The sequence below is a fragment of the Emiliania huxleyi genome (assembly GCF_000372725.1).
Source record: "Emiliania huxleyi CCMP1516 unplaced genomic scaffold EMIHUscaffold_277, whole genome shotgun sequence".
NCBI lineage: Eukaryota > Haptophyta > Isochrysidales > Noelaerhabdaceae > Emiliania > Emiliania huxleyi.
This window is the reverse complement of record NW_005199953.1, coordinates 93,023-114,252: the sequence shown is the minus strand read 5'-3', so window position 1 is coordinate 114,252 and position 21,230 is coordinate 93,023. Positions and strand designations below refer to the sequence as shown.

Here is a 21,230-nt window from a genome sequence, read left to right as displayed (position 1 = left end):
CGCAAAGGCCACGCCGTGCTCCACCTCGCCGTCGTCGCTGTAGAGCCGTGTGTCGAGCAAAAAGGGACGCAGGCTCTGCTTGAAGGCCAGGTCCTTCCGCACTATGAGGATGCTTGGGAAGGATACCGCGTGCGCGGCCTCATACTCGGAGAGAATGCGGAGCAACAGGAACATGTTGTCGAACTGCGTCCGCCGGCTCGAGTGAGTGAAGCTCACGATGCGGCCGGTCACGAAGGCGGCCGCGAAGCGCTCGCCGACGGCGCGCTGCTGTTCGTACACAGTGAGGAAGACGCTCGAGTTGGTCGGCTGCACAATGTGCCGCTCGATGCTGAGGGCGCACTCCACGCCATCGGCCTCCGAGCCGCGGATGTCGCCCCGGAGGAGGACCGCAAGCGCCGCGCCCACCGGCGGCCGTGTATGCACGGTGGTGTACTCACGCCCTTCACAACTGCAGTTGCCCGTGCTAAATCCGGGCTGCCCGCAGTCAACCGTGCTGGAACCGCAGCGAAACGTCCCTCGACATTTTGCGACCCACATGCTGTTGCTCCCAGGTTCACATCCGAAGCTGCGCCCGAGCACGCATGGCGCAATGCTCGCCTGTCTGACCAGCTCACACTGAGAGGCGCGACTGCGCAGGTGCGGCGCACGTGGCCAGCTGGCCGTGGAGCGGCCGGCGCAGCTACAGTTGTAGCTCGATGCACCTGGAGGGTAGCCGCACCAGATGCTGGTCTCGTCCTTGCCGCTGCAGCCGCGCAGCAGGAACCGGCCTCGGCATCCGCGAACCCACACGGACGGCGAGCGCTCGGCGGCAGCGGCATTTGTCCAGCCGAAGCTCCCCCCGCGGAAGACCGCGCGTAGCGACGCCTTGTCGATCGAGATGGGCGCGCCTGAAGCTCGCCCACCTACTGCCCCTGAGAGTTGGTTACGAGTGGGATCAGCTCCCCCCCTTGGGATCAAAGCTTCCACGACCTCGCACCCAACATCTCAGGCGGGATCAGAAGGGGACTCCACACCGGACACCGCCCGGGCACAGCCCCCCTACCCGTCGGATCGCACAGGGCCCCCTAGGAGCAGCCCACACACAATCTCGCATCGGCAGATTGCGCCTGAGTCAGGCAGACAGCAGACAAGGAGAGGAGAGAGGAGAGAGAGAGAGAGAGGAGAGAGGAGAGGGTGAGGGTGTGTGCACACGTGTGGAGCAGGGAGGGTGTCTGTGGTGGGCTATAGTCATACTACGTGGTTAAAACCACGCGCCCCTCAGGAGCTAAGGTAGAGTGGAGCGTCCAAGACGCCTCGGTGCCTCCCACCAGCGTGAAGACCATCCGGATCTGCCTGCCTCGCCTCCGGCGATACAGTCCCCGCGATGGCCCACGGTCCTCCGTCGCCTGGTTGACCCCCTGCCTCCCGGTTGAACCCCCAGTCCTTGTAGTCCATCATGAAATAAACTCAAAGATCCACCACAGCCACCACCCTCCGCCTCCACCGTCGAGCCGCGATCGCTGCCGCCCGCGACGCCGCCCGCCGCGTCAGATTGCCGCGACGCGCGCCTCGAGTCGAGTCGGAGAGCCGCGCCGCACCAGCAGCAGCATCAGCACCAGCAGCACCAGCACCACCAGCACCAGCAGCACCAGAGAGAGGCGCAACCTGCCCGACGCCGCCGTGTCAGATGCTCCCGACGCGCGTCTCGAGCCGAGTCGCAGACCCGCGCCGCGCCAGCAGCAGCATATGCACCAGCAGCAGCAACATCACCACCAGCAGCAGCACCAGAGAGAGACAGTGCAGTGTGACAGCAGCGCAGAAGCGCTCGCAGAGCGGCGCGCAGCGCCGCGCACGCCACGCCGCGGGCGGTCGGACGAGCGCAGCGTACGTCGGCCGCGAGCCGCGTCGCCAGCCGTCTCGCGAGAGAGCGGCGCCGCCGCGTGCGCGCAGCAGCCGCCGCGGCAGAGGCGAGCCGCGGCGACGGCCGCACAACCGATAACTGCCATTGGCGGTTCACACACACACACACACACTTGGGGGGGGGCAGAGTCGACCACAATTGTCGCGCGCCGGAGACGACTCGACGCCGCTGAGATCGGAGATCAAGCTCTGACAGGTCGCACGTCGCTCCTTTGACGCCGACGTGACTCACCCGTGCAGATCACATCAGGACACGGTCTCGACACGCTCGGTACGACGCCTGCGACCCGTCTTGGGTCAGGTGGCACGACGCTCATCCGCCTACCAGCGCTGGCCGCTGCCGTGCAGGCTGCCACGACAAGGTCGAGCACGCTTCTATACGCTCGCCCAGCCTTCCTTTCCATCCCATTAGGCAGCCTGGGAACGGTGGCGGTCAGAGGCAAAGCCTGCGAGGGGTGGTGGAACCACATGTCACGGCTACCGCCGGCTCGACCCCACGATAGCCTCCGGAGGCTGACTTTGAGGCACAATCATCGGACGACGTCGGCGAGTTGAGTCGCGCTCGCGGTAGCCAGATGACCTCTCATACTAGTATCATCGGCCATGGCCGCAGGAAGCGCGGGGGATTCCGCTGGGAGCAACACGGAGCTCCGTTGGACGCGTTTTCAAGATTAGCGTGTCAGAGTGAACTGGAACTAGAGCCTTTGGCCTCACTGAAGGCGACGTGCCCGCTGTAGTTAAAGAGAGCGCCTTCGTGGTTAATAATCTTTTTCACTACAATCTGAGAAGAAATACCCGCAAAGGGGAGGGGGGGGCAAGAGTGTGTGTTTGGTTCACAAGAGTGGGTGAGTCGGAGCGCAACACCGCCTTTCTTTTTCCCCACCGGCTGCGCGCTGCGCGCTGGACTAAGGGGAGGCAGAAGGCAAACTTGATGGTCGTGGCAAAGTTGAGCTTCCTCGCGGTGCCCAAGATGGAGTGGCCGATCCCCGTGACGGGCCATGCGTCAATAATGATGAGCGCTGGAAACCGCAGCTCGAAAGCCCGGCGCCGCCAGCATCGCCTCCAGCGTCCGATTGGTCACCGCGTACTTGCACTGCCTCGCGAAGCATGCGGCGTCGTTGATCGAACAGCGAGGTTTCCCGCCGTTTGCCGCGACGCACACGACGGGGCTCCTGCTTCTGTAGTGGGCCAGCAACGCGGGGTGTGGGCTTGGATTGTCATAGAGCTGCGCCTCCGGGCTCGTGCAGTCGCCCAGCGCAGCCGGGCAGCAATTCTCGGGGGACGGGCAGCACGCCCAGCCAGACGACGGGTCCTCGGCAAAGTCGGCCCTCGTCTGGCAGAGGCCCGCCTCCATCTGCCACCGATTGCGCGGAAGAAAGTTGTAGAGCGGGTTGGGGCTGGCGAGGATGCGGTCCGGGTTGGAGTCGAACGCACCGCGCACGAGGTATCGCACGATAGACTCTCGCGGCTCCAAGAGCGACCTCGCACGGCTCGTGAGCACCTCGTGGAGCGCGTTCCAGTTACTGCGGTTTGCCACGACCACTCGCCACATTGGAAGGAACGAGCGGCTCACGAGGTGGAGCGTGTCGGGCGTGCGCTTGTTCCTCGCAAGCGCCTCCTTCGAGACCCGTTGGGTGGAAAACAGCCGCCACTCGCCGTTGATCTCGCGCCACGCAAAGGCCACGCCGTGCTCCACCTCGCCGTCGTCGCTGTAGAGCCGTGTGTCGAGCAAAAAGGGACGCAGGCTCTGCTTGAAGGCCAGGTCCTTCCGCACTATGAGGATGCTTGGGAAGGATACCGCGTGCGCGGCCTCATACTCGGAGAGAATGCGGAGCAACAGGAACATGTTGTCGAACTGCGTCCGCCGGCTCGAGTGAGTGAAGCTCACGATGCGGCCGGTCACGAAGGCGGCCGCGAAGCGCTCGCCGACGGCGCGCTGCTGTTCGTACACAGTGAGGAAGACGCTCGAGTTGGTCGGCTGCACAATGTGCCGCTCGATGCTGAGGGCGCACTCCACGCCATCGGCCTCCGAGCCGCGGATGTCGCCCCGGAGGAGGACCGCAAGCGCCGCGCCCACCGGCGGCCGTGTATGCACGGTGGTGTACTCACGCCCTTCACAACTGCAGTTGCCCGTGCTAAATCCGGGCTGCCCGCAGTCAACCGTGCTGGAACCGCAGCGAAACGTCCCTCGACATTTTGCGACCCACATGCTGTTGCTCCCAGGTTCACATCCGAAGCTGCGCCCGAGCACGCATGGCGCAATGCTCGCCTGTCTGACCAGCCCACACTGAGAGGCGCGACTGCGCAGGTGCGGCGCACGTGGCCAGCTGGCCGTGGAGCGGCCGGCGCAGCTACAGTTGTAGCTCGATGCACCTGGAGGGTAGCCGCACCAGATGCTGGTCTCGTCCTTGCCGCTGCAGCCGCGCAGCAGGAACCGGCCTCGGCATCCGCGAACCCACACGGACGGCGAGCGCTCGGCGGCAGCGGCATTTGTGCAGCCGAAGCTCCGCCCGAGGATGCACGGCGCGTAGCTTGACTGCTCAGCTATGCTGATGCTGCAGCGCCCCGACCCATTGCCCGCGCCCGCCGCAAGTGTCATGACAGCACCCGCGAAGAGAAGGCCTGGCATGCAAATCCTCTTCCACCAGGGTTCCAACTTTTTCCGGGGTATGGTATGGGAGACTCACGGCCCAAAGGGTACCTACCTACCTACCTACCTACCTAAAGGGTGGGGGGGTATGGTCCTGACCGCCCAAGGCTAGCCCTCGACAGGGGTGGGGGGGTATGGTCCCTCGGCCCCTCCCTCTACTGCCGCCGCCGAGCCCGCAGCGCCATGAGGTAGGAACAGGCGCCCGTGTCGCAGAGCTGCTGCAGCTGCTCCACACTCCACTCGCCGACACCCTTCTGGTTGCGGAGCGCCTCAATGTCGCGCGAATCAACATAGCCGTCGCTCAAGGCAAGATCTCGAACGCCAGCCGTCCAAGTTGGTTGACCTTTGTGTTGTGCGGCGACGAACAGCCGAACAGGATCTCTCCACGCCGAGGACACAACGGAGGCCAACTACATGCGCTTCGCCACCAAGACCGCCTCGATGGCTATCTCGCCGCTTCACCACGTCTTCGTCAACGGCATCGAGACCGACCCCTCGCACGTCAAGCTGGGTGACTTGCTCCGCACGCCGCACGGCCTCGAGCCGGTGACGCGCATCGAACCATCGATAGCATCGAGGCGCGCGGGGCGTACCACGTCTTCGTCAAGGGCGGCTCGTACTACGTGGACAGCATCCTCGCCTCCGACTACTTCGGCCTTGTGCCACACATGGCATGGCCGCTTGTGCGCGCCTACGTCGAGGCGCGCTATCGCATCGGGGTGCCCGTCATCCCAATCGGACGCGGCTTCTTTCCCAGCCACATCTGGGCGTTCGATATCCTCTCCCGACTCGGCGCGCCGTTACCTGTGCATCACGCCCTCTCCCCCATCACCATCGCCTCGAGCATTGCAACCGAGCTCGCCAACGTTGCCATCGAGCACCGCACAGCGCTGCTCGGGGAGCGGCAGCAATGGCGGCGGCCGTCACCAAGACGGCCCGCAAGCTTGCGTAACTCGCGCCTCGCGCAAGCGCCCCTCGCGCAAGCAACGGGTGAGTATGACGCATGGGAGTGCACTGGGGTGTCGGACGCGTTCGCTCGGTGTGTGCGCGTCGCTGCACGCCCTTTCCCCCGCTCGTTACTCCAGGCGGCGCTCCCGCCCAGGGGGCCAGGGAGTGGGCAGCCGGCGGCAGGCCCCCTTGTGGCGACATCACTCTCCACGCCGTGAACAGGCGCCCTATCCATCCTACCTACCTACCTACCTACATTCTTCTCTCGCTCCCGTGCCTTGGTATTGTCGTTGTGTGTCGTGAGAGGAAGTTTTGTTGTAAAATTATCACAGTGCCCTTGGAGCACTTGGAGTGCGGTCATCAACCTCACACCCAGGGCCGGGGAGCTAAGAGCGCGCCCAGCGGGCCGGACGCCCGCGCCTTGGAGCACTTGGAGTGCAGTCAGCAACCGCACATCCAGGGCCGGGGAGCTAAGAAGCGCGCCTAGCGGGGCGCAGCCGGCCGTTTCTTCCATTTTTGATCATTGCCCGCTTCCACCTCCTCGACCGGCTGCGTCGCTCTCGGCTGTGGGCCCGAGCCCATCACCTTACCCTCCGCCTCTCACTGGTGCCCAAGTTCAAGATGGCGGGAGCCCCCGCGGCCCAAGACGGACTTTCTTTTTTTGCACGCGCCAGTTCGCACCTGTGTCGAGCCTGTGTGCTGTGAGAGAGAGTTGTCTTCTTTAAATTCTTTTTTTGTGTATGCCGCCTCGTCGCGCACGAGCCACCGAGCCGACTGCGGGTCGCTCGACCTTGATTCGCTGCTTCCTGTGGGAGCTGGCACAGGCGCTCAAGGAGAGCTACACGTCAACGCACTTCAATACGCGCCAGAAGCACACGTTCACCATCAACTATGCTAAGCACGTCCCTCTACGCATGCTGCAACTAGCAGCGCTCGAGTGGTTCGCGCCACCGATGCAGCGTGTGATGTCTCAGCTCCGCCAGATCTTTACCCGCCACGGGATTCCTGATGAGTTGGCCGGCTTTGTGCTGCAAGCCCTGCGGCTGCCCGCGGCCTCGCTGGATGAGATATGCAGCAAGGTCGCACCGTGGTTCTTGGGCGCCCTGCACGAGGCCGCGGGAAAGTTGACGATCGTGCTCCCCAAGGACGCCGACAAGGTCTCGAAGGACAAGGGCGTGAACACGCTCGTGGCCGCCTTTGACAACTACGACCAAGGCTTCTGGCATCAGTGTGTCCACTGGGACCGCGAAGGCGCGAGCCACATCGGCGGTAGGACCAAGCGACAGTGGACCGCCACGGACGTCCAGTGGCCGCTGGCCCGGTGCATCATGGCCGCGGAGCACGGATTGTCGCCCACGGCCATCTCCGAGCACCTCGGGCTGCCGCGCAGACCAGAAAAGGACGAGCCGCACAGCTTGGAGCTTCTCATCCGGCTTAAGACGCGGCGTGGCTGCAGGCAGAGCGACACGAGGGCAGTCGTGGCCACGATGGTCGTGCCGCACGACGCGTCGTGCTGCAGCATGCTCGACTGGATGCATGAGCTCGACGACTCGCTTGAGAGCTACTGCTACCTCAACGTGCAGCACCAAGGCCTCAAGATGCTGGGCGTGAGCTCTCACGGGGTCCGCAGAGACCCGAGCGACTGCGGGGCCACAGAGCAGGAGGCCGCACTGCCGCACTCGCTGTGCGTGAGGGTTTGGGCCATCCAGGCTGCTGACTACGACGTCGGGTACGGCAGCGGCTACGACAGCGGCGGCGGCGAGGAGATGCACCAGGACGCAGCTGGGTTCCGCAAGTGCGAGGTACTCGGCTCCCGCGAGGCACTGATGCGCAAGGCGATGGCGCGCCTGCGGGCCGACGAGGACCTCTTCGACGGCGAGAGCCCGTACCGAGCGGAGGAGGGCAACGCCCCGCCGAAGCACATCGACGTCAAGTTCCACTGCGCCATCGCGGACGTGCTGCCGCTGCCCGAGGATGTGCGCCCGACTATGCAGGTGATGCGTTCGCGCCTCGCCGAACCCCGTAGCAGTCGCCCACACGTGGGTGACTGCTTTTTGTGCACGCGCGCGCGCCACAGGAGTACGCGGCTAATACGATGCGCTACGGATGCAGCTTTGGCTGGACGGCCGAGATGGAATGGAACCACTCGGAGAACGAGTACGAGGCCTCGGCAGTGCGTCGGCTGCCCAGGTGCGGACCCGCCCTGCCTTCGACCATGCCGGCGTGCGTCACATCGCTGATCCGCGAGACGCTCGTGCGTGGCGCAGGCTGCGCGACGAGCAGTACCCCGTCATTACCAAGATCCGGTCGGTCCCACACGCGTACCTCTGACGCCCCCTCCATAGGCCCAGCCACACTTTGTGCAGCAAACGCACTCACCCGTCGAGTACGCGAGACCCTGATTGCCCCTACACAGACATTGGGAGAGGCGGTCCCGACCGCCTCGAGAGCGGTACAGCCGTAAGTAAGGTTGGTCATAGCTCGTAGTGTTGCGAGTACATGTAGAGCCGTAGGTGACTCATGAGCGTGATGAAAGGTTGGTCCCGTCTCGCGCTTTTTTGCGATTTCAGCACCGTCCACTCACTCACCGCTCCTCTGTACGTGCTCTGCTCGAAGTGGCAGTGCCACCGGCCAAGTGAGGCAAGTGGCACGGGTACAGTACGTAGAACGTACGGGTCCGAGGTCTCATGTGTGCTACGGGGCCGAGCGTTTTTGATCTCTGGGTCAGTGGGCGCCCGCCCGCCGCCTCTGAGGGGGTCGGGCCCCCTAGACTGAAAACAAAAACAAAATCTAGAAACGTCAAAAACAGCCTGCGAGCGCGGCGCTGCGCGCCGCCTTACCTCGTGCGGGTGTGAGTGACCCCAAACGGCATCCAAAACATGTAATTCGGCGACCAAAAGCGGCGATGGGCACGCACCCGCGCAGCGCCGGCTTTGAGCCACGCGCCTCGATCTTCAGAGGCGCGTGCCCCTTCCGGCATGGCGCCGAAGGTGCCCGTCGTTGTTCGCGTCGAGCTTGGCAAGAAGCATCACCAATCGGGCCGCATGCACGAGGCGGAGGTGGCTCTCTCCCTGGGCAGTCGGGGTACTACGCCATCGAGGCGACGACTCTCGGCACGACGGGGATCATCACGATGGGTGGCGCCGTCGAGGTGGGTCGCTTCGAGGTGCCGATCGCCTCGCACCTGGTGGGAGGCATCTCCGACAGCATCCCTCGCAAGCTGGAGCGCCAGCTCGCTGCGCTACTGGACGGCGCGCTGAGTGACAACCCCCAGAGCGCGGCGCGCGGGGACCTGGCGCGCCGCATCATCGAGCCGTTCGCGGGGGAGGTGGCTCACGCGATGCGCAGGGCGTTCGACCAGGAGCCGACGGCACCGTGGACCAAGAGCGCCATCACGCAGTCGCGCCCGCAGTCGGCGTCGAGCGAGGCGAGCATCGCCCCCTCCCTCAGCTCACTGCGGCACTTCGCGCCCGACGCGAAGGCGGAGCCCGAGCCCGCCGAGCCGGCGGCCCACGGCGACTACCCCGGGGACGCGCCGGCCCCGCCCGCTTCAGACGGGGGTGACCCGACAGCGCCGCAGCCACGGACGAGCCCCGCATGGGCGGGCGAGCTCGACCGTGGCGAGGGCACTGTCCTGGTTGGCCCGTCCGTGGGGCCAACGCGACAGGCCCGGATGTGCCGCCTGGACCTCAACCAGGACTCCAACCAGTTCATGTTCGAGTTCGAGACCCAACGCGTACCTGTGTCTCACAACGGCAAGGAGCTCAACGCCTACATCCACCTCGACACCTCAGACAAGTTCTTCGCGTTCTGCATGTTGTGGACGGGAGCGGGGACCCGCGTCCCGGTCGTCTCCCAGTTCGCGGCGAACAGGAGCATGTGGCGGGCGGCCGGGGCCTTGCGTACCAAGGAGGACCTCGACGTCGGGCGAAACGCGTCGGAGAAGATTCTGAAGCTCCTCCAGGGCATGAAGGCCAGCTACACGGCCGCAGCGTGGAGGGCGGTGCGTGACCAGGTCCTCATACTCATGCTGAAGGGCATGAACGTGTACGAGAATCCGGCGGAGTTCTTCACCATCTTCGCGCACAAGCTGTTCGAGACGGCGAGCGACGCCAAGCGGCACATCAACTTCAACTTGGTCAGCAGCCCCGACGGCTTCCTCAAGCTGCTCCAGGTGTTATGCCCGCCGTCGACGACGTCCCGCCGCCCCGGAGGCGCGTCGTCCCCGAGCAGACGGGCCCGAACCGTTACCAAGAGCCTCAAGGTGGCAGCTGCACGGCCGCCGGCGACTTCACCTGCCGGCGTTGGACGCAGGCGTGGGCGGCACAAGCGGGGTCGGACGGGCCTGTCCGCGAGTACCAATCCACGCACGCGAACGGGCACTGCTTCCTGGTCGGCCCGTCTCGCCTCCTCGCGAGCAAGGACACCCCGGGTGACGGGCTATACTACGCGGGCTCCACGGGGGGCGACCTCGACCTGCACGCCGGTGACTTCCTCGGGCACATTGAGGGCGTCACCCTGGACGAAGTCGAGACGGAATGCAGCTGGCAGCACGCGTGCGACGAGATGCTGCGTCGCGGCGGACGCGACGGGCGTGCACCGAATGCGTTCTGCATCATCATACGCCGCCGGGGTTGGTCCGACACGGACAAAGCGGCCGCCCCAGGCTGGCGCCTCGTCGATATGCACGGGCAAGGACGCAGCACAGAGCATCCCGCCTCCCCCTTCGCCTTCGCGAACAGCACGTCAGGGCTGGGCGTGCGGGCCAGGCTCACGGTCGACTTCAAGGGCCGCGTGTTTGCCACCCCCACCTCCGCGGGGATCGGGGGTGCCCCGACCTTGACCGGCAGCAGGGTGGCGCTGACCGAGGCGACGGAGCTGGTGTGGGACTACGAGCTCCCGGGCGGCCTGCCCGGCGACTCGCCGTGGGTGCCAGGCCCCCCGAACACGGACCCCGACGAGGCCCCGGGCGATCGCGACCCGCAGCCCAGCCGCCCGGGCACGGGCGAGGCGAGCGACGCCCACGGCAACGAGCCGGGGCGCAACTCGCGCGACGCCGGCGGCGACGCACTTGAGGACGCGCCCGAGGGCACCCGCGCCGAAGGCCCACGGGGCGACGTCGCCGACGTCCGCGCGGCGCATCACGGGCACGCGCACATCCGCCACATGCGCGACCATGCGGAGACCGACGACCTCCTCGCGCCGCGCAGCCATGCGCGTTGGGTGCCCTCCCGAGCGCCCCTGACGCCAGCTGCCTTGGGCGGCGGCGTCCAGGCGGGCGCCGCGCCCGGGGTGCGTGCCCTCCGCACGCGCAGGCCCCCGGCGCTGCACGACACGTACAAGTACGCCGCACGGCGTGGCGCACCGACCCCACCGCAGCGGGCTGTGGGGGAGGGAGCAGACACGGATGGTGGTCTTCCCTCAGACAAGGGAGATCGCTACGTCGCCCTGGACGGCACGTCCCACAGGCCCGAGAGGCGGGCGGACCACACCGAGCTCGCAGAGATGCCAGCGGAGTTCGAGCGCACCCGCGCGCAGGTCCGAGCCCTGCGGGACAAGGCATGGGCACGAGCCCTCGAGCAGAGGGCAAGCGACCTCTTCGACGAGATGGAGAGCGACACCGAGCACCACGAGCTCTCCGTCATCGCCGCCGCCCTGGCGGCGGCGGCGGCCCGCCAGCGGGCCGCCGCCGGGGACGTTGGGGACCCCGCCGCAAACCCCGTGCACCACCCTTCCAGCGGGCGAGTCACCTGGCCCCGCGCGGCCGAGCAATCAGCGCCTTTGAGCGCGGCCGCGCGCACCGCCAGCAGGGAGACCGGCGGGCCGCTCTACGGCGCGGCGACCCCCGGTGGCGGCGGCCGACCTCACCCTCACCCCGAGGCCGGCCCCCGCCGTGCGCCTCCCGCACCCCTCGGGCCTCAGTGCCACCATTCCGGCAACCCGCCCCGCGACACGCGTGCTAGTACTATCACCGGCACACCACCGGAGCCGCCTAAGCGACTCCGTTAAGAACGGCAATGCACTTAGCACCGTGCACAATGCCGTAAGAAAGAATTTAAACAACACAACTCTCTCTCACAGCACACAGGTAAGAAAGAAGACGGACATTGGAAGGGAGCCTGCTCAGAGCTGTGGATCGCTGTGCCCACGAAAGTCGTGCGCACGCCGCGCTAAAGCTTAACGCTCGCATGCCGCCCCGCTCTCGCACGCCCTCCTCCAAGAAGCCCGCCGCCGCGGCGACGACTGCGGAGCGGTCTCGCCGCCGCGGGGCTGTGACGAAGCCCTCCTGCCGGCAGCGAAAGCTCACCTTTGAGAGCGCCCCCGCGGAGGACGCCCATGTTGAGACCGTGCCCGACGTCGCGTCCTCCGATACCGAGGAGGAGGACCGTTCCGAGGCGGCGGCGGCCGCCGCCGCCGCCGCCGCCCTGCCGCCGCTGACCGCGGCCGAGGAGAAAGAGCTCAAGGCGTTTGACCTGGACTCGACCTTCGGGCCCTGCCTCGGCCTCACGCGTCTCGAGCGGTTCCTGCGCGCGGAGAAGCTCCAGATCAACCCGCCGCCGTCTGTGCGCGAGATCCTCCACCGCGTCCACCCGACCAGCCCCAGTGCGCAGGCAATCCTGAGCGGAAAGCCCGGCGTCGTGTGTTGACGGGCCGCGGCCAGGCACTGAGTGCCACAAGGAAGTGGAGTGGGGGGCGGGCGCCCATAGGGGCGCCCCCTGCGTCGGGCCGCGAAGCCCCTGTCTCGTGTTATTGTTTATCAAGGTCAGCTGGGAAGAAATGCGGGTCCGCGCTCTCGGGACTCGGCGAGCCTCGTACTACGTACATCACGGACTCCAAACCACGCCCCAAACCGGCAGCACGCGACCTCACCTTGAGCTCGACCTTGTAGGGGGGGGGAGTCGGTTTTATTATTTCTGTGTTAGCGTGCCATTTCGGGTGTGTGAAAAGTCTTCTTTCTGGCGGCCATGAGCGCTTGCAGCCCAACCCGCCTCGCCGACCTGGCTCGGGGCGACCTGGCCTGGCTGCGCGCCTTCCTCTCCGGGCAGGGGACGCGCGGCACGTCGCTCGCGGCCCAGCTCGACGCGCGGCTCGACACCGAGAGGCAGGACACGCTGCTGACGTGGGCCGCTCGGCACGGGCAAGCCGAGGCGGTGCAGCTGCTGCTCGAGGGCGGCGCGAGCGTGGGGGCGACGACTGGCGGCGGCGCTTCAGCGCTGCTCGTCGCGAGCGACAAGGGCCACCTCGAGTGCGCCCGGCTGCTCCTCGAGGTTGGCGCGGCGACCGACCAAGCGATGAACGATGGCACCACGCCGCTGTTCATGGCGTGCCAGGAAGGCCACGTCGAGATTTCCCAGCTGCTGCGCGACGCTGGCGCGGCGGTCAACCAAGCCCGCAACGGAGGCTTCTCGCCGCTGTACATCGCGAGCCAGCAGGGCCAGCTCGAGTGCGTCCGGCTGCTTCTCGAGGCCGGCGCGGCGGTCAACCAAGCGGCGGGTGGAGGCTTCTCGCCGCTGTTCATCGCGTGCCAGAACGGCCACCTCGAGTGCGCCCGGCTGCTGCGCGACGCTGGCGCTGACATCAACCAAGCCCGCAACGATGGTACCACGCCGCTGCACATGGCGTGCCTGAAGGGCCACCTCGAGGTCGCCCGGCTGCTGCGCGACGCTGGCGCGGCGGTCGACCAAGCTTCTGACAGAGGCTTCTCGCCGCTGTTTTTTGCGTGTCAGAACGGCCACCTCGAGTGCGTCCGGCTGCTCCTCGAGGCCGGCGCAGCGGTCAACCAAGCCAAGCAGGATGGCGGCACGCCGCTGTACATGGCGTGCCACCAGGGCCACCTCGAGGTCGCCAAGCTCCTCTCCTCCTACGGCGCCTCCCGCGCCTCAACGCCCTTCGGCACGCCCGAGCAGGCCGCAAATCGCGAAGGCCACGCCGACCTCGCCGCCTGGCTGGTCGCCAGCCGCGGCTGGACGCCGCTCCAGCACCTTGAGGCGTTTCCAAGAGTAGCGGCCGAAGGCGTGAGCGCGCTGTCCTCACGCCCATTGCCCCTCTTCCGCAGGCGCTCACCGTCGACCGGGCGCGGTCGCTGCTGCGCGGCGGCGCGGACCCCCTCGCCGGCGCGCCTTCTGCCCTCGACCGGGCGCGCGTCCTCTGCTCGTGGAGCGAGTCGGACCCGACCGTTGCGGCCGTCGGTTCCACAGTCGAAATCCGCTCTCTCGTCTCGCGGCCCTCGATGAACGGCAAGGTCGGCGTCGTCGTCTCCGCAAACGCTTCGACGGGCCGCTTCGGCGTGCGCGTGGCGGGCGAGGCCAAGGCGCTTGCGCTCAGGCGCGCAAGGCAATGGTCTCCCCAACTCGCCGGATCCTCTCTTTGACACACCTCTGCCCTCCCTCAGGCCGGCCAACCTGCAGCCAGCGGCCGAGGCGGTGGAGGTGGGCAGGCTCATCCTCAAGGCGACGGAGTGGTCGCCGCAGTCTCACGAGCTCTTCCCGGAGCCGGCTCGCAAGTGGGCGGTCGAGGTGATGCGGCTGGGCTACCTGATCGCGTGGGACGAGGAGCGCTTCGACAGCCGCGAGGGAGCGGCTCCAGAGCTGGCTGACGTCTGGCGCGGCTTTGTGCTGCCAAGGGTGGTGGCGCGATGACTCACTCGATCCGCACGGGGTTTTCAGTGAGAGGGCCAAACCCCCAGCAGGGGTCTTGCCGTTGCCCCTGTGCGGTCGCGTCTATTTGAACATGGAAGGTCCTTTCTTTTCTCTCGGTGCGCGGGTCGCCGCCGATTTTTCTTCTTTTTTCCCGTCCCACCCCTCCCCCGTACCTGTGTGTTAGTGCCATCCTGTTTCGTCGCAAATTCTTTTTTTACTGTGCGCGGCGCTTCACCTCCGCCTCGACGTATTGCCGCATCGCCGCGAGCAGTTTGCGTCTCGTCTCCGCGTCGCGCGGCTCCGAGTAGATGAGGTTGACGGCACGCTCGAGCGCCCGAATGCCGCACGCCTCGCGGTTGAGGCAGGTCCTGATGTTGACCTGTCCACAAATGAAGGTGTGAAGAGACGCTGCTCACGCGCCTCAGGCCAGCTCTGAGGCGGCCGTCCGAAACTGCGTGGCAAAAAACATGGCTTGCTGCGAGAGCATTCCAAAGGAGGACATCTTCGACTCGCCGCCGCGCGTCGCGGCCATCAAGGCGCGGGTCGACCCCGTCACCGACGCTGCTCCGTCTGTCCGCGCTGCCGGCACCCGCGACGATCTCGGCGCCTCTGTCGACTCGCTGCTGCCGGCTATGGCGTCCATCGGGCTCGGCGAGGCAGATTCTCCGGAGGCCGTGCCTCCGCTTTGCGCCGCGCCTGCAGACGCCTCGCCGATGGAACAGCCGCAGGCCACGTCTCCCGACCCCTCGCGACCCGCGTTCAAGAGGCCGGGCTTGTCGGCAGCGGCAGCCCCGGTTGACGCGGGCCCGATGCAGACGGTTCCGACGCCGTCAAAGACGCCGGGCTCGCCCTGTGCCTCGGCCCGCCCGCACGATGACAACGCGATGGACGACGCGTCGCTCCTTCAAGCCGCGGCAGAGCCGCTGCCGGCAGCAGATGCTGACGCAATGCAGATCGACTGCCCTGATCTCAGCCAGTCGACGGGCGGGAGGGCCCTGATTGAGCGAGAGAGTCCCTCGGCCATCCTTCCCGACCCGGTCCCAGCAAAGGCCTGCTCGACGTTGGAGCACGGCATCGGCGGCGGTGGCGGTGACGGCGCCGGCGACACGGCGATGCAGCGGACCCCGCGCAAGGCAGCGCCGCCTGCTCGCTTGGGCGATGGCGACGACTGGTCCTCGAGACCGGCGTCAAAGTGGGTCCCCCCTACGGAGCCACCGAGGAAGCCGGTCGAGTGCATGGCCGAGGCGGCATCCGTCGAGGGGAGGAATCAAAAGCTGAAATTCGCCGCGTTCTGGGCAAACCTGAAGGCGCTCGGCTGGACCTACGCAAAGGGCTCGGGCCTGCAGGAGCCCTTCGTGTTTCTGAAGCCCGGCGTGAAGAAGAAGTCGGGCCGGCTCGGAGTCACGATGTTCAACGGCGAGGCGCATCTGGAGGAGTACATTGACGCAAGTGGCTACGCGCAGCTGGTCGACCGTGAGGCCGCCTCATCCGGGGTGCCGGATCCCGCCAAGCCCGGGCTCGAGGCGTCCGCGGGCTCGAGGCCTCCTCGGGGGCCTCCTGTGCGGCGACTGGATCTGTCCGGCGAAGCGCCGGAGCGGTCGCCCTCCGAGGGGGAGGCGCAAGTGCTGGCCCCCAACGCCGCTGCTCCTGAGCCAGCCGCTGTGGCCGCCACCGCCTCCGCCGCACGCACGGGCTTCGAGAAGATCAACGCCGGCTGCCTCGAATGGTTCGTGCCTCTCGCCCCGGCCGACGCTGCAGCCCTCGCGACAGAGCCAGAGAGGGGCGAGGCCGAGCGGCAGCGCCTCTCGGCCGGCCCTCCGAGGGGCAGGCCTCCGCACGAGGAGGAGGGCCCCGGGACGCCTCCCGGCACGCCGCCGCCGGAGGAGGAGCAGGAGCAGTGGCTGCTGACGGGCCACCACCACCTCGGCCGGCGGATCGCGCGCTCGTTTGGCGAGGACGAGCCGACGTTCGGTCGCGCCCCCACCGCCCGCGCGGCTCCGCCGCTTCCCAGTGCAGCCCGAGGTGCGCGGACCTCACCCCAGCCCTCCCCTCCCCCCTCCTTCGCTCTGCTAGGCCGCGTCACGCGCTGGCTACCGGCGGACGAGGCGAGCGGCGAGCCGGCGCTCTTCCACTGCGTGCACGACGACGGCGAGAGAGGGGCGCCGGCGGTCGGTGGGGCGAGGCACACCTCGGCCGCACCCCCCGCCCCCGCCCGCGGCGTGTAGGCGACGAGGAGGACCTCGATGAGGAGGAGGTGCTGGCCGCGCTGCAGACAGCGGAGGCAGCGGCGATGGAGGTGGAGAGGCAGGCGGAGGGCGAGGCCGAGGGCAGCGCTGAGGACGCTGCGGCGGGCCCGGCGGGCCCGGCGCGTCGCCTCTCCGACGACGACGACGACGACGACGACGACGACGCCGAGCTCGCGGCCATCGCCGCCGGATTGCCGGAGCCTCCCCTACAGCTGGGCCGGCGTCTGGGCGAGGGGGTGGCGGGTATGCTCAGCCCGACAGCGCCGGTGCTCCGTTTCGGTGGGCCGAGCGCCAACGCTGCCTCCGCTGCCGACGCACCGCCGCGCCAGCCGCGGCGGAGGTACATCAACTACGGCGCCGCCGCCACGCCGCCACCGCCGCCGAAGCCGAGGGCGGAGGCGGAGGAGGCTGCGGGCGGGGGCGGGACGGCCGACCCCGACGAAGCGCTCACTCTCGACGCGCTGCTGAAGCGCCACCGGGAGGAGCGCGGCCGGCTGGGACCCCCCCCCCCCCCCCTCCCCCCCTTCGCATCACCCCCCCCCCCCCTCTCCTTGCAGCTCCATACGGCCGGCACGTTCGACGTCGAGGCGGAGGAGGCGGAGCTGGTCGAGGAGGGCGCGGTGAGCTATGGGGAGATATGGGGAGATATGGGGAGATATGGGGAGGGCGCGGTGAGCTATGGGGAGATATGGGGAGATATGGGGAGGGCGCGGTGAGCTATGGGGAGAGATGGGGAGATATGGGGAGATATGGGGAGACATGAGGAGGGCGCGGTGAGCTCCGACCCTCTGCTGTCCGAGATGACCCCGATAGAGGTTCGTAGGGTAAGGTAAGGTCCGAGATGGCCCCCATAGGTTACCCGAGAGGACCCGAGAGGACCCGAGAGGACCCGAGAGGACCCGAGGTTGCCCGAGGTGACCCGAGGTGACCCGAGGTTGCCCGAGGTGATTAGGTGACCTTCGACCTCTGCGATGCGGACGAGGAGGCGTCGCCGTTCGGCGGTCTCGCGCCCCCGGTCGCTCTGACGGCGCACGCCGCCATCCCCGCGCAGCTCCAGTCTTCAATCAATCCATCCACCGATCGATCCATCGATGGAGTCATTGAGCAGGCTCACGACGTCCCCGCGCGGCTCGAGGAGCTCGAGCGCCGTGCCCTCCCTGTGCAAGAGGGGCAGCAGGAGGCGGCGCGGCGGCCGGGTGGCGGCGAGGCGGCGGCGAGGGACGTGCCGAGCCTCGAGCGAGAGCAGGCACACTCACTCACTCACTCTCACTCACTCAACTCACTCGCTCATTCACTCACACACACACACACTCACACACACACACACACACACACACACACACACACACACACACACACACACACACACACACACACACGCACACACACACGCACGCACACACACACACACACACACACACACACACACACACGCACGCACACACACACACACACACACACACACACACACACACACACGCACACACACACACACACACACACGCACACACACACACACACACACACACACACACGCACACACACACACACACACACACACACACACGCACACACACACACACACACACACACACACACTCACACACACACACACACGCACGCACGCACACACACACACACACACACACACACACACACACACACACACACACACGCACACACACACACACACACACACACACACACCGCTCACCCACGCACACGCACACACACACACCGGGCCTTGCACTTCGAATGCCTTGAGGCTCCGTTTTGCTAGAAGGGTGGAGTCGCGAGGGTCGCCTGGCCCTTGCCCCACCGCCCTTGTGTGTGTGGAGAAGTTGACCTTCCCTTCCCTTGCCTTAGGGACTCTGCGCTGAGGAGCACGCCGGCGACCTGCGCTTCCAGGTGCTAGTAGCGAGATATGGGGGGAGATGGGGGGAGATAGGGGAGATAGGGCGACCTGCGCTTCCAGGTGCTAGTAGCGAGATATGGGGGGAGATGGGGGGAGATGGGGGGAGGTAGGGGGAGATAGGGGGAGATGGGGGGAGACATATGGCGACCTGCGCTTCCAGGTGCTAGTAGCAGCAGGCAGCCTAGCTCCCTCTCATCGTACCCCTATCCCGCGTGGGTTGGGTCCTTGGGTGGTGTGGTGGAGAAGACGCCGAGCGCCGGGACTCGCGCGCACTGCGCCTCCAGGTGCTGCGCGGCGGCGCGACCAGCGCTGCGGCGGGCGGAGGGGCGCTGCTGGCGCTGCTGCTGTACTGCGACCTGGTCAATGCGCAGCTGCCGTCGATGACGCTCAAGTACATCACCAAGCTCGTGCTCCGCTCGGACCACCGCTCGGTCGTCTGCACGCGCGGCGGCCGGGTCGCCGGCGGGGCCACCCCTAGAGTCCCACACCTCCAGAGTCTCGAATCCAGTGTGGGTTCAGGTCCCGTGGGTGGTGCGGTAGATGGCGGCCGGCGGGGGTCGTCTAGAGCCTGTGAGCGCGAGTCCCGGAAGCGCGCTCGGCGTCTTCTACCACACCACCCACGGGACCCAGCCCACGCGGGGTTCGATACTCTGGAGGTATGGGACTGTCGCAGCGCGTCACGGCTGTGCACTAGCCGTAGCGATGCCAGAGGGGAGATATGAGATGCCAGAGGGGAGATATGAGATGCCAGAGGGGAGATATGGTGCACCAGCCGTAGCGATGCCAGAGGGGCCGCCGTGTGGGGTCCCATCGCCAGGCTCCCTAGCTCAACCGACAGCCCTCGCACTCTCTCGTCCTCCGCTACCCCCCGAACCTTCCCGGAGCCTTCCCGGAGCCTTCCCGGAACCGTCTAAGACCCCTCCTAGGCGGGGTGACGTACCGCCCCTTCGTGCACGGCGAGCCGGACGGCGGCTTCGCCGAGCTCACCTTTTGCGTGGTGCGGAGCGACGCCCAGGTGTGCCCGGCCCGCCGCCCCGACCTCTGGGGCTCCTCTCTCGCACCGCGTCTGTTCTCTCCGCTCCCCCCGCTCTGCCTGCCTCTGCGCGCTGTTCACTGCGTCAGTGGGAGAGCGTGAGGTCTCCCCCCAGACCCCAAGCGTCGCCACGTCTCCTGAGCTGTGTGCGCGGGGAGATGTGGCAGCCGAGCCGGCTGAGTGTCTTGTGAGCTTGTGTGTGTGTGTGTGTGTGTGTGTGTGTGTGCCGCTCCCAGCGTGCCGTCATCTCCTGTCTCGCGTCCACACCCATCCCATACTGCGCGCCGGTGTCCCAGCCCGCTCCTCTGGCTGCTCCTCCCCTCATTCCTGACTCACTACGCAGGCGCGCGCGCCTCGGGACGCGCCGAGTCCCATACCTCCAGAGTACCGAACCCAGTGTGGGTTCCCGCCCGTGGGTGGTGTGGTAGGTGCGCGGCCTCGGGACGCCATATCTCCCCATATCTCCCCACACCTCCCCACATCTCCCCACATCTCCCCACATCTCCCCATCTCTCAGGTGCGCGGCCTCGGCACGCGCCTGATGAACCACCTCAAGGCCCAGCTTGTCGGACTGGGCTGCAACAGCCTCCTGACGTACGCAGACGAGTCGGCAGCCGCCGGTAGAGTCCCATACCTCCAGAGTATCGAATCCGTCTCTCCCCACCTCTCCCCATCTCTCCCCATCTCTCCCCGTCTCTCTCGCCCCGCGCGAGCACAGGCGCTCCTCCGCTCCTACCGCACCACCCACGGACCTGAACCCACACTGGGTTCGGCACTCTGGAGGTATGGGACTAGGCGCTCGGCTTCTTCCTGCAGCAGGGCTTCACCGACTCCGTCTCGCTCCCCGCGGCGCGCTAGCAGTAGCAGCAGCAGTAGCCGAGATCACCCGAGATCACCCGAGATCGCCCGAGATCACCCGAGATCACCCGAGATCATCCGAGATCACCCGAGATCATCCGAGATCATCCGAGATCACCCGAGATCACCCGAGATCACCCGAGATCACCCGAGATCACCCTAGATCACCCGAGATCACCCGAGATCACCCGAGATCACCCGAGATCACCCCGAGATCACCCGAGATCGCCCGAGTCTGGCAGGCGCGCTACTCTGGCCGCGTCAAGGAGTACGACCACGGGAGGATGATGCAGTGCGAGCTGCACAAGGAAATGCGCAGACGCCCTAGAAGCTCGGAAGGGTTGGAGCATGCTCTTGTACTGGCCCGCCCTCGCCCCACCACCGGCGTGTGTGTGTGTGTGTGTGTGTGTGTGTGAGTGTGCTGTGTGTGTGTGTGTGTGTGTGTGTGTGTGTGGGGAGAGGTGTCCCTTCCCTCACCGCACCTTCGCGCCGCAGGCCGTACACGCGGCTCCCCCACTGCATCGGCACCGCGCGCCGGCGCGCCATGTCCGAGTGGGTCGCCAGCGGCGGCGGCGTGCGCGTGGCGGCGGGCGGAGCGAAGAAGCGGGCTAGGCCTGGGACTGGGCGCTGCGGCGGCGGCGAGCCCGGCGCGAGCCGCGAGGAGCAGGGCGACGCCGAGGGCGAGGGCGAGGGCGAGGGCGAGGGCGAGGGCGGCGGCGGCGGCGGCGGAGAGGAGGAGGCGGCGGAGGAGGAGGGCGACGAGGCGATGGACGGTGGCGACGACGACGACGAGGAGGAGGAGGAGGAGGAGGCGCGGGTGCGGGCGGCGAGGGAGCTGGACGAGCCGGCGGCACCAGAGCCCACACTGGGTTCGATACCCTGGAGGTATGGGACTAGGCGCGGGAGCTGGACGAGCTCGTGGCCGGCCCGTCGCTCGTGAGCCTCCTCGCCCACGCAGAGGCGAGATATGGGGAGATGCGGGGAGATGCGGGGAGATATGGGGAGATATGAGCCTCCTCGCCCACGCAGAGGCGCGTCACTC

At 67.1% G+C, this 21,230-nt stretch overlaps 3 protein-coding genes across 3 annotated transcripts in view; 2 read left to right on the top strand and 1 right to left on the bottom strand.

Annotated features, from left to right (window-relative positions):
• Positions 1 to 537, bottom strand: part of EMIHUDRAFT_238860 (hypothetical protein) — a gene marked incomplete at both ends in the record, with an annotated part of 1,915 nt that extends 1,378 nt beyond the window's left edge. Inside the window, one exon of the mRNA XM_005776586.1 lies at positions 25 to 537. Coding sequence (XP_005776643.1) covers positions 25 to 537 — 513 coding nt within the window. The remainder of the gene's footprint in view (positions 1 to 24) is intronic.
• An 11,082-nt stretch (positions 538 to 11,619) lies between these two features.
• EMIHUDRAFT_367790 (hypothetical protein) lies at positions 11,620 to 12,269 on the top strand. Its single transcript, XM_005776585.1, has one exon. It carries the CDS (start codon positions 11,686 to 11,688, stop codon positions 12,142 to 12,144), a length of 459 nt encoding a protein of 152 aa, XP_005776642.1. The 5' UTR covers positions 11,620 to 11,685; the 3' UTR covers positions 12,145 to 12,269.
• Positions 12,270 to 13,727: 1,458 nt separating this feature from the next.
• On the top strand, positions 13,728 to 14,136 carry EMIHUDRAFT_315477 (hypothetical protein; the record flags this gene model as incomplete). Its single annotated transcript, XM_005776584.1, has 2 exons — positions 13,728 to 13,837; positions 13,890 to 14,136. 2 exons carry the CDS (start codon positions 13,728 to 13,730, stop codon positions 14,134 to 14,136), a joined length of 357 nt encoding a protein of 118 aa, XP_005776641.1.
• Positions 14,137 to 21,230: the final 7,094 nt, after the last annotated feature.